This window comes from Schistocerca americana, chromosome 4, assembly GCF_021461395.2.
Source record: "Schistocerca americana isolate TAMUIC-IGC-003095 chromosome 4, iqSchAmer2.1, whole genome shotgun sequence".
Taxonomy (NCBI): domain Eukaryota; kingdom Metazoa; phylum Arthropoda; class Insecta; order Orthoptera; family Acrididae; genus Schistocerca; species Schistocerca americana.
In genome coordinates this window covers 339,039,996-339,053,495 of record NC_060122.1, presented here as the reverse complement: position 1 = coordinate 339,053,495, position 13,500 = coordinate 339,039,996, and the positions used below count along the sequence as shown (strand labels likewise).

At 39.1% G+C, this 13,500-nt stretch overlaps 1 protein-coding gene across 3 annotated transcripts in view; it reads left to right on the top strand.

Moving 5' to 3' along the window:
* Window positions 1-8,906, top strand: part of LOC124614043 (uncharacterized protein ZK1073.1) — a 602,405-nt gene extending 593,499 nt beyond the window's left edge. For all 3 annotated transcript variants that reach the window (XM_047142875.1, XM_047142874.1, XM_047142876.1), the window contains one exon: window positions 6,986-8,906. In XM_047142875.1, the coding sequence (XP_046998831.1) occupies window positions 6,986-7,219 (234 nt within the window). In that variant the 3' untranslated portion in view covers window positions 7,220-8,906. The remainder of the gene's footprint in view (window positions 1-6,985) is intronic.
* Window positions 8,907-13,500: the final 4,594 nt, after the last annotated feature.

Sequence of the window (13,500 nt, the reverse complement as noted above, 5' to 3'; positions counted from 1 at the left end):
TCCTCGATATTTTATGGAAGTAACTATTTTCTACATTATTGTTCTACATGATACGATAATGGGACTTTCTGTGTATACACAATGTATTACATTTGTTTATGTAAGGGTGAATTACTACTCCTTAATCCAAATGTCAGTCCCTTGCAGAACTTCCTACATTTCACCACAGTTCTCCAGCATCATCCACAACAGTATCATCCACAAAAAGCCACATGGAACTTGTAAAATTATCCACTAGGTCATTTATATATGTTGTGAAAAGTAACAGTCCTATAACACTTCCTTTGGTATGCCCAACTATATTTTTATGTCTGAGGACTTCTCTCCATTGAGAATGACATGCTGCGATCTGTTTGCTAGAAAGTTTTCAGTACAATTATGCAGTTGGTTTGATACTCAGTACGCTCATTTTTTCTTTGTTATACAGCAGTGTGGAACTGTGTCAGATGGCTTCTGGAAGTCAAAGAATATGCATCTACCTGTGTGCCTGTACCTACTGCTTTCTGGGTCTCGTAGTTGAACAAGCAAGCTGGGTTTGACATACAGTTGTTTTTGAAGCCCATGTTGATTCCTACAAAGGAATTTTAGGACTCCATAAATGTCATAATCAGCAAGCATAAAACATGCTCCAAAATTCTGTAACAGGCAGACATCAGAGATATAAGCATATAGTTCTGTGTGTCTGTTCATTAATCTTTGTTGAAAATGAGAATGACCTGTCCTTTTTTCCAATCATTAGAAATGCTTTGCTCCTGCAGAGACTGCTGCTATAAGAGGGGCAAGCTCTATCACATACTTTATGTAGAATCAGACTGGTATCCATTCAGGTCCAGTAACTTTTTCTCTGTCGAGCTTTTCTGTCCTGTCGTTACATTTCAATATGTCACTTTATTGACTGCCTTTTATGGTTTCTCAGTTTCTCCATGAAACCATCTTATGGATCAAGCAAATTAGTGACCATTTGTGCTGCTATTCTATGTATGTGTTCAATCTCCTTTTGTTAGTCCTGTTTGGTATGAGCCCTGCACACTTGAGCAATATTCTAGTATGGGTCGCACAAATATTTTGTAAGCAATCTCCTTTGTTGGCTGGTCGTTATCTCAGTATCCTTCTGATGAACAACATGTGGCAGCTGCTTTACCTTTGACTGAGCCTATATGATCATTCTATTTCAGATCCCTACAAATTGTTACACCCAGGTTTTTCTATGATTGGACTGATTTCAGTTGTGACTTACTGATACTGCAGTCATAACATACTACAATTTTGTGTTTTATGAAGTGCACAGTTTTAAATTTCTGAATCTTTAAAGCAAATTGCCAAGCTTCTCACCAATTTTATATATTTTCAAGATCTGGCTGAATATTTCACAGGATATTTCATTTGTAGATAACTCAATCACGAGTGACAGTCTTGAGGTTAGTATTGATGCCTTCTGCCATGTCATTAATATACAATGTGAACAACAAGGGTCCCAACAAACTTCCCTGTGGCATGCCTTAAATTATTTTACATCTTTTGAAGATTCTCTATTCAATATAACATGCTGCATCATCCCTACTAACCAATATTCAATCCAGTCACAAATTTTATTTGATACCCTGTACAATCATACAGTATTTCCATTAATAAGTTTGACATGATACTGAGTGAAATGCTATTCAGAAGACAAGAAATACTGCATCTACCTGAGTGCCTTGATCCATGGCTGTCAGAATGTCACATGAGAAAAGCTTTCACATAAGTTTCCGGAATTCATTTTAGTTGGCATGGAGGAGGTAATTTTGTTGTAGACATCTCATCACAGATAATGAGACCTGGTTTGCCCAGTGTCATCCAGAGTAAAGTTGGCAACTGCTGAAATGTTAACTTTGGCCCACAATGTTTATTAATATAAACAGCTTTTGTAATAAGCAAATAACAAATTAATCCATGAAACAGGCAGTGACAGTTCTTGGAGAAATACACTCCTGGAAATGGAAAAAAGAACACATTGACACCGGTGTGTCAGACCCACCATACTTGCTCCGGACACTGCGAGAGGGCTGTACAAGCAATGATCACACGCACGGCACAGCGGACACACCAGGAACCGCGTTGTTGGCCGTCGAATGGCGCTAGCTGCGCAGCATTTGTGCACCGCCGCCGTCAGTGTCAGCCAGTTTGCCGTGTCATACGGAGCTCCATCGCAGTCTTTAACACTGGTAGCATGCCGCGACAGCGTGGACGTGAACCGTATGTGCAGTTGACGGACTTTGAGCGAGGGCGTATAGTGGGCATGCGGGAGGCCGGGTGGACGTACTGCTGAATTGCTCAACACGTGGGGCGTGAGGTCTCCACAGTACATCGATGTTGTCGCCAGTGGTCGGCGGAAGGTGCACGTGCCCGTCGACCTGGGACCGGACCGCAGCGACGCACGGATGCATGCCAAGACCGTAGGATCCTACGCAGTGCCGTAGGGGACCGCACCGCCACTTCCCAGCAAATTATGGACACTGTTGCTCCTGGGGTATCGGCGAGGACCATTCGCAACCGTCTCCATGAAGCTGGGCTACGGTCCCGCACACCGTTAGGCCGTCTTCCGCTCACGCCCCAACATCGTGCAGCCCGCCTCCAGTGGTGTCGCGACAGGCGTGAATGGAGGGACGAATGGAGACGTGTCGTCTTCAGCGATGAGAGTCGCTTCTGCCTTGGTGCCAATGATGGTCGTATGCGTGTTTGGCGCCGTGCAGGTGAGCGCCACAATCAGGACTGCATACGACCGAGGCACACAGGGCCAACACCCGGCATCATGGTGTGGGGAGCGATCTCCTACACTGGCCGTACACCTCTGGTGATCGTCGAGGGGACACTGAATAGTGCACAATACATCCAAACCGTCATCGAACCAATCGTTCTACCATTCCTAGACCGGCAAGGGAACTTGCTGTTCCAACAGGACAATGCACGTCCGCATGTATCCCGTGCCACCCAACGTGCTCTAGAAGGTGTAAGTCAACTACCCTGGCCAGCAAGATCTCCGGATCTGTCCCCCATTGAGCATGTTTGGGACTGGATGAAGCGTCGTCTCACGCGGTCTGCACGTCCAGCACGAACGCTGGTCCAACTGAGGCGCCAGGTGGAAATGGCATGGCAAGCCGTTCCACAGGACTACATCCAGCATCTCTACGATCGTCTCCATGGGAGAATAGCAGCCTGCATTGCTGCGAAAGGTGGATATACACTGTACTAGTGCCGACATTGTGCATGCTCTGTTGCCTGTGTCTATGTGCCTGTGGTTCTGTCAGTGTGATCATGTGATGTATCTGACCCCAGGAATGTGTCAATAAAGTTTCCCCTTCCTGGGACAATGAATTCACGGTGTTCTTATTTCAATTTCCAGGAGTGTATTCATTGGAGTCACAATAGAAACCATTCAATGCTATAGAGTAGAAGGATGAGGTCCCAGCAAGAGTAGCCAGTTAATATGTATTTCATAAGAAAGTTCTGTAAAGGCAAGAGGTGTTGGATCCAAATGCACCAAGCACACAGTAAACAAACAGTACTGCAGAGTCCACTTGTAGAGCCAGTTGGATGGCAGCAAACTGAAGCAGAGGTATCTGTCGGATGGCCTTTTATTGGGCTTGCTGCAGGCTTTCAAGTGACTGGCCTGTGGTAGTAACTGTGATCCCACCGTAGGTGCCCTCACGGTATGTGTGTGACAACTCATTGGTATCGTTCATTTGTACACGTTGTGGGATTACTAAAGCTATCACACAATGCCACCAGTTTAATTCATTGTAGAAAAGGCAGCCACTGTAGAAATAGTACACAGCTGTCTGCATCATGTTTCTACAGACATCCAAAGACCAGTGTACTGATCTTTTAATTGACTCTAAAGAGTGTTGTGGCTGATAGTTTCTAGTAGCTTTATAAATGTTGTGAAACAGAGAGTACTTTGAAGGTGAATAAATGTATGTTGCCTGTATTTCTGTTTTGTGATACTATTCACTGAACTTTTTAGACCCAACTTGTTCATTTGGTAACAGCATTGATAAACTGGCCCTACAGTTAGTGACTCTGACTATCTATTGAAAAACATATCTAATGTTAGCGTAAAGTAGGGGGTTTCATTTGCAAATGAAAAAGTCATGTGATATTTCAGGACACCCACTGAAGATGCCTTGTAATTAAGGTGAATCACATGAATCACACCTGGGTGGGAAAAAAAATGTTAACGTGCCACATGGAAAAGGTGTTATTCTTTTGAATCACTGTAATTTATATACAGATAATGCAAAAATGGCCAGCACAAGAATCTTGTTAAGGACAGTCTTGTTTGTGTGTTGGTCAAATGCTCAACATCTGAACTACATATTGAGTGATTGCCTTTACTCCTTTTCACTTCTACCAGCATTTTTATTCCAATTAGAGCTTTCTGATATTATCTAAATATTTAATATCACCAAAAGCTGATTAGCTCCATATTAATTATATTTTCTAAAGCCAGTGCATGGAGAGATATGACAAGTGATAGACAAATTTGTGTTGACAGAACTAAATAGGTAACAATACAGAAAAATTTGCAGGTGACAATATAGCTGGAGACAGTAGAGTCACATTTTGTAACAGTAGGTAATTTTTTACACCTGTCATGTAGTATGTTATGTTGTGTTACAAGCATTTTCTTCATGAGAGTTCCTATTGTCTGCACAGTAGTGATCTTATTCACCCAATGCTTACTGTTCTCTAAGCTGCCACTCTTCTGTTCATTATCCATTATCTTATGAAGGAATGAAATATTAAAGATTCTGCATCAATTCATGGTAGAAGTTACATGTGTGTGTGAACTTGGGCAAGAAGATTGCCATCTTGATTGTTCAAACATTATATCAAGATTTATGGGCTAAAATAGAGGATACCAATAAATGTCTACATAGGCTTATGGTGAGACTTATCCCCATATTACAGTGCCTTAATAATTATTCTTAGATTGGATGATTATATGATTTTCCGTTCAGATTTAAATTTTGTGGCATGGTTCATATTGCCAGTTAAAGGTGCAGTGATAAGAGAGCCTGCAGTTGTCGACAAGCTAAATTGTACTTTATAAAATGTATGTTTGACCATCAGCTGCTTTTATTTTAAGCCTAAATATCAACCGGTTTCAGCCATGGACCATCTTCATGAATAAGGGTTAAAATGTTTTAAGCTGTTCTCCATGAAGATAGTCCAAGACTGAAACCAGACAATACCTGAGATTAAAATAAAAGTGGCTGGCAGTCAAACATGCATTTTATACATTACTTATGGCACTTGATAGTCACCTTGCAAAAATGTTTAAATAGTACTGTTCCTGCAAACTATTCCAAAATTTTTTTCCACACCAAGTGCTACCAACACAATCAGACAAGCACTGCATCATACTTTACTATATACCAGCCACTCAAAGGAGAGCTCATTTAAATGCACTTTAAAATAATATTCTTTAATCAGTAAAGATAATTCAGCTTAAAGAATGCAGTTTCATTTTGAGGTTAACAATTTGTTTCTGGAAAAGTAGCCAAAGTTATTAAATTGTTTGGTAAAGTTTTGAATGACTTTTCCATTTTCTGGAAGAAGAGTTTCACATCCTCAATATGAATCACTTCCTGAACATCGCAAGAACTCATTTCTATCAACAGCTCTTTTCTTGCAAAAAATTTCATCCCATGATATGTTGGTGATTTGGTATGTTTACATTGCCTGTTTTTTCCATACTATTCATCTCTAGACTGAAACAGTGTCCACATATTTCTTCATATCTGCCTAAGGGCACACCACCTTCCATTACCTTTTGCAAATGTCAAATTTTTCTTTTATCAGCCTTAGCATATTTGTATTGTTTCTTTCTGTTACCAGCTTTAGCTTATTTGCATGGTTTCTTGGGAAGGGTGAATATACTGGAGAACTAAACCACAATGAACTTTCTCCTTTTATTTCTGGACAATAAAATAAGCATATAAGTTTTTAATCCAGACACTTATTCCCCTATGGAACTTCCATTACTGTACCATGTGTATTATTTAACTTTATGTTAAATGTTTTACTGCTGCAGTGCAACACACAGGAGTAGCATAGCACAACAGTTAACTGACTGTTCTGGAACACTGCAGTCTGTGTTGTTCCCATTTCCTTAAATATTTCACAATTTCTCAGAACATTTGCATTGAATGTGCATTTGCAAATGAAAAAGTCGTGTAGTACTTCAGAACACTCATTGAAGATGCTTTGTAATTAAGACAAAACATGTCAGGGTGTACCAGATAAATAAAGAACTTAATATCCAGGATTTTTGTTTTGAACGACTGTAATTTACAGACTGTTGATGTTTCTGAGCTTCTGGACAGTTTCCTTCAGATCTAACAAAAACACACATATACACAAATGTAATCATTGTCCTACTTTTCTGCAATGTCATTGCATGCAGCCTGACAGGGATCCAAAACAATGACGCTGTTCAAAAGCTTAGCAACTTTTTCAATCTCATTTATGTGCCTATTAACTGTTTACTGCCTCAACTATACAACCCCTTATATTATTTGTGTAACTTTTGTACTATTTTATCCAGAAAAGTATAAAAAAACAGTTCTCAAAGCAGAAAAAATAAATTGAATGATGTTTGTTATTCTCTTCTGTCTTAGATTAGATTAGATTTACTTTCATTCCAATTGATCCGTAGTGAGGAGGTCCTCCAGGATGTGGAACATGTCAGAAAAACAACAATACATGACAAATATTTACAACTAAAACAAATAAGCTAATGTACCATTCCACAGGTCCCAAGTGGAATGATCGTCATTTTTTAATGAACACTATATGAAAGTCATTTTGCAAATACTAATGCACTGAATTTAAAATAAAAAAGTTTTTTATTTATTTATAAGGTAGGCTAATAAACATGTAATACAACTACTATAATACTTACTTCATTTAATTCAGCACTAACATTATTGTGTTGTTACAGCCTCACAAAGTAGCACAGAGCATCTTGCTGTTTTGCAAAGGTCAAGGATTACTGACTTCTATTACTCTGCCTGGGGTTGAAAGACAGCGAGCATTTTCTGGAGGATCATTTGATGGGGAAGGGCGTCCAAGGAGACTTTCAAGAGGAATGAGCATGGAGGAGTATGACAAACCGAACATTCGGCGTCTGTCAATTACCATTAGCAATGATACAATGCCGAACAAGCACAACTAAATACTTCTCCGCATGTAAGATGCTGAAAGTATTTAAACATGCCCCAAACAGGCTGCCATCAAGTTTAAAATTGGAAGCAATTTTTTTTGTATCTGAAAATGAAATAATAGAGGATGGAAAATATATTTCTACTGTGTTTTCAAATCACATCACACCAGTTAAATTTCTTTAGTGAAATCTGTGTTTTCAATGTGTTGGTGGCAAGACATTTCAATGGGGAAAATGCATCACTTTGCCTTGAATGTGTAGCTATGACTGGTGCAATGCTATGTCATTTGTTTCTTAATTTCTGAGAGCAAGCACTGACATAAAAATAGAGGTACCTGGTGTGTATTTAGGTAAGCTAACTGTTTATCTGTATAAATAGTATTTTCATAAGATGTTTTTTTTCTTTTTTAAACTGTAGCTGTAAGGAAGTTTTAGGAGATACAGAAAGACATATACAAGTATATAGATATACACAAGAAAGCTAGATTTCATAATGCCACTTGGAACATCAAACTGTATTATATCATTTGCAACATTTCTGCATACCTGCTATCACTTGAAACATCCATGTACTGAGACAATCAGATTGTTTGCTGAAAGCCAGGGTTATTGGCAGATTTTGTAAGAAACTGTGATTCAGTTTTCAGCACTCAAAAAAGGCATATTATTGATGATGTCACCATTTGTTGCAGTGTTAAGCTACAATAAATTAAAATGATGGACCAGTTTTACTCTTGATACACCAGGATAGATCCTTCTGCTTTATGTTTGTTTGACAATGTATCTGCTTATAAAAATGTGGGTATTATATATCATAATTGCTTTTAGTTGTACTGTAGAGTACAAATCAAAATATAAGTAGATTGGGTAACTTTTGTACAAGAAGTGTAAGCTAAGGCTGAAGGAATACTAAATACATTCTGTCAGATATTATTGCAATTGTGTTGGTCCTTTTTTGTAGAAATTTGCTTAAATGAGTTTGTTTCAGTGTTCATTGAATTATTTCTTTTTCATTAATTTCTACTCAAACCAATATTTCCCATTCATTCTACACTTTTGTTTCATGTTCCACCTAAGGATAAAACAATTGTTTAAATTATGGTAAGGAAACTGAATCCTGAATTACCAATTTTGTTTCTCAGTAACAATGCAAATGAGCACAACAGTATTCCAAAATCTGAAGTAATGCATAAGTGCCATTATTAATAGGACTGATCGTAAGTTTCATGATATTACGTTTTATAACAGTCTGTTAGAACTGGATTACTTTCTTCTCTTGTATTACTTTTGAGAAGCAGTAAAAGCTAATGCAACCTTATTGTATCATAATTGATTATTGTATTTTGTTGTACATTTGTAGTTCACAGACTTCAAAATGTGTGAAAAAAGTTTCATAGTACAAATGTAACTCAAGCAAGTATTTATATTGCCAAATGTAACACAATATTAATTAGACTGTGCCAAGAAACCTCGTTGAAAGACGCCCATGCAGCTGTGAACTGCAAGTGTCATAGTAAATTAATCCGTTCTGTATATGTCAACGGCAATAAATATAGAAAACATTTTACAAGATGTAAAACCTGTGTCATATAACAGGTAGATAATACTAAGGTCAAACTTTAGTGTGGTATGTTTCTGTAAATAGAGATGCTTCAACAATGAACCAAAGAATATGGAAATAAATTTTATTGAAACAAAATTGTTCTCATTTTTCTTACTGCACATTGTATCGGAGTTATGTCTTAAGCATATCTTTTGAGTTTCGGTGATTGTAATGGGTGTATATATAGTGTGGTATCCTGTTTGGGTTGTGTGATGATGAGTGAAGGGTGAGAATGAAACCCAGTGCTGGCACATGGCCTACAATTCTTAAATACCAAGAGAACTGCTGTGCTTCATGATCCCATCCAATGGGTGGATCACCATAAACAGTATCACATGCTCTCATTCCTTAAAACACTGTGGAAAAGTTGGAAATTTAATCCAAGGCGTTGGAAGGAAGAGTGTTGATGATAATTTTTTCCACTACCATGATTTGAACCAACTATCTCTGAACTGAGTCCTATCGCAGAGGAATACATTAGGAACTTCTGTTAGAGAGATGGAGTATTGGTAATGTAAGAAACGCTACTACACACAGATAATGAGATGGAGTCAACAATAGTCTTTGAAGACCAGAGAGACATTTAGCCTAATCCCTGGAAGTGGAGAGGAATACTGATAATTTGTGCTCCAAAAAGAATGTACAGGACATTAGCCAATTAGATTATTTTATGTGCCAAGGTGAAAAAAAGGCATCAATAAATAGTATTTCCTGAATGGTAGTGCAGATTTAGTGATTTAAATATGAATGTTAGTATTCTACCATTTGTTTGTTTATTATTTTGTTTCATCTATTCAATAAAAGTCCTTCTGTTACACTACGAAACATACTGAACATAATGTTTTAAAATTCTGGAAAGAGTAAAAGTAGCAACTCACCATATACAGAGTGTCTCAAACATTTTTGGTTGATTTGAAACGGGTGATAGATGATCCACAACTGATTGTATTGAGATAGGGAGTCAATAGTTAGAAATGCATATTTGTGAGTTATGGACATACACAGCGTACACCACATAGCAACAACGTAGCTCACAGTAATTGTTCAAAGCAATGACCATCAGTCTCAACACATGTATATCAAAGGTTCATGCTGTTCTGCTGCACTCTCACAAAGATCCTGGGTGTCTTGTACACTGGAAAAGGCAGTGGATGATGAACAACATACATTCCTGACCACCAAACAGACATACTTAGTTCATAGCATGTGTGTTGTGTTAGGACCACATGCATCTCATCAGTGCATTAGCCTTTGCCATACATGCACCACTATCCCTGATATCAGTTGGCCATTACATTAGACAACTAATGACGTGTCAATGGTGAGGTGTGTTACTGTGTACAGTGCTTGACGTGTAGTCAAAGATGGAATGTTACTCATCATGAGAGTTGCAGACATACATTTAATGTACGGTGCAGCAGGTGTAGTGCCTGGAAAGTAGCATTAATGGACAGAGAATGTTTCCCAACAGGCATCATCCTGATTCAAAGAAGTTTGTCTCTGTGAATATCAACTTATGAGATGGGATCATTTCCATCAACAAGAGCAGGCCAAGGTTCCCTCCAAAGATATGTCTTAGCACCAGACTTTGAGAACATGGTGTTAGATCATGTGGCCAACAACCCAGTAGTAAGGACCTGTTAACTTTCCTGTGAAACGCACACTTTGAAGCATACAGTATGGAGAGTACTGGTGAAACAGGAATTACACCCATCATAAAGAACAGATTTTGAGCCCCGCATTCACTTCTGTCAATGGATCACCCACTGCAGTGCTGTAATGCCAAACTTGGTACAGTTTTTATTGCTCATGGATGAGGCCTCATTCACCAATGATGGTGCCGCAACAACTGCAGCAGCCATATCTGTAGTGAGGACAATGACCTCTCCACCCACATTGGTGGCTACTAGCAACAACTTTGTTGACGTATTTGGGGGGGGGGGGGCATTATCCAAGATCACCTAATAGGGCCTTATTTGCTGCATCCTCATTTAATTGGTCCATGTTACTAGGTGTTCCCACTAGATGTGCTGCCACAGTTATTGGAGACTGCATCCCTTGTTGCCTGTGAAGGGTGTGTACCAGCCCACTTCACTGTTAATGTCCACAAGCACCTCATCAACACATTCCTTCATCATTGGGCTGGAAGGGGAGGTCCTGTCCTATGGCCAGCAAAATTACTGGATCTCACACCTCTGGACCCTTTCCTTTGGGATTACATGAAGATGCTGGTGTATGAAACGCACATATAAACGGATGAAGACCTTGCTAGTGTCCAAGCTGCCTGTCTCCTGGTACAACAGACACCAGGGATCTCTGTGAGACTGCAGCAGAACTGGATGCGTCATTGCAATACATACATTGAGATTAGTGGTTGCCACTTTAAACAGTTACTGTGAGCTATGCTATTGTAAAGCCGCGTATGCTGTATGTGTCCATAACAAAATAAATATGCAGTTCTGATCATGGGTTCCCTATCTCAGTATAACTGGTTGTGGACTCACTATCACCTTTTTCAATTTGGGAAGTTGGAGGAAGGTATGGAGGTAAGGAAAGCTAATAGCAGCAAATGCACAGAACAGGAATGGTGAACTCACTCTGCTGCACAGAGGGCAGAGTTGTGTGTCATGCAGAATGACATGGAGAAATGAGAGGGGGAGATATAACAAGGAAGAGGGAGACTGCACAGAGTAGGATGTGACTGCAGAATGAGTGAAGTGGCGGTCATGGGGAAATGAGTGGATTTGTGAGACAGAGGCTAAGAGAGACTGAAGACGGGAGGATTACAAGATTGAAGGATGTATTGTGAGGACAATTAATCTCTACCTAATTTAGAGAAGCTGCTTTGTTACAACTTATTTGGCAAACAAATGTGTGAAATAATAATTTATGTATTTGTGTAACTGAACATTTGTGGCATTTGTATGAGAGGATTTTTTTTATGCCAGAGGAACCCACAATGTGAAGAGTGAAAATCTCATTCTGGAAACATCCCTCAGGCTGTGGCAAAGCCATGTCTCCGCAATATCCTTTCTTTCAGGAGTGCTAGTTCTGCAAGGTTTGCAGGAGAACTTCTGTAAAGTTTGGAAGGTAGGAGACAAGATACTGGGAGAAGTAAAGCTGTGAGGAGGGGGCATGAGTCGTGCTTGGGTAGCTCAATTGGTAGAGCACTTGCCCGCGAAAGGCAAAGGTCCGAGTTTGAGTCTCGGTCCAGCACACAGTTTTAATCTGCCAGGAAGTTTCAAGAATTATGTGTCTTATTCAGAGAAAGAAACTCATATATTTTAAGTAAAGTGGGGTCATAAGGTCGGAAAGATTAAAATGTTAACATGGCATTAGCCAATTACAGAAGTAACCATGATGCTGTCCTGGAATTCACTCATTAATGCTAATAACAACTATATATTGAACAGAAACTGACTGAAACCAGAACTGTATAGCAAAGCAATCTTAATTACAACTGACATAGATTCCTTGGAGTAGGCTGTACATCGATGGTGGTGGAATATTTATTGCCATAAAAAACATGATTGTCTAGCATCATTATTTCAGATTTTGAATGTTAAATTGTCTGGCTGAAAGTGAGCAACAAAAGTAGGTCAAACAATATAATTTGATGCTTTTATAGAACAAATTCCTCAGGGGCTATAGCGTCAGAATGTGTCGGAGAAAACTTGGAAAACAATGGAGATAAATTCTCTAACCTTATCATGATAATAGGGTGAGGTATCAGCTTACCAGCTATGGATTGAGAGAGTTAGATTATTTAAATAGGTATCAGGGATAAGAATTTGAGTGAGATTATTGGTCAAATATTGATAAGCCCGCTAAAACACATAGGGCTAACAGGTAATTAGGATTGTGGAAAGGGCCAAGAGAGTTGTGGTCGGATTCATTTCACAATTGTAATTTATTATCATTTAGTTCACAAATACATTTTTGAAAGAATTAAATATGCTTCACAGCTTAAGGCCTCTGAACAGATGTTTTAGAATAAGTTCAAACTAAATCTTCAAAATTCCAAATATTCTATGATAATTACTGAACGCAGAAGGCCACAATGTTTTAAGAAGCTAACAGGGCTGATGGCCCACAAGGTGCACAGAAAGAGATGAACGCAATAAGATGGCTGAAGGCTGCAAGGTAAATTCTGCAAATTAAGGAAATAAGTATTGCCACAATCAGTAAAATAATACATTAAGTTTAAAAATTTCCTTTTGCAACTCAAACAACGGAAGGTCCACAATAACTTGTAAAATATTTCAGAGGAAATTACAATAACCTTACAAGAACAGAAGGTGATAATGCTTGGACTTGAAGGAAACTCTGAGAACATGTTTCCATGGCTCTAGGCCCACGACTAACCTTGCCAAATTAAAAATATAAAATACAGTTAAATTACAACAACATTAACACTGCCAAATGGATAATTAAGAGAATGACACTCAGGAGTCTCCAGTGGATCGGCCTGCCCTCGTTCTCTTAGGTGAGACAGGTGGTAAGCCCAACTACACCTGATTCATTGGAACCCAACCAGGGGACAGTCATGGACCGACCGACCAACCACTTGCTTGCCATGACAGAGTACACGAGAATTCAAGGCCCCCCAAAAAATTACAAGTATCACTTTCCCCAACAAATGCGTATGTGAACTGAGCTGCCAAAACTACGTACTATGTTAGGCAGCAAC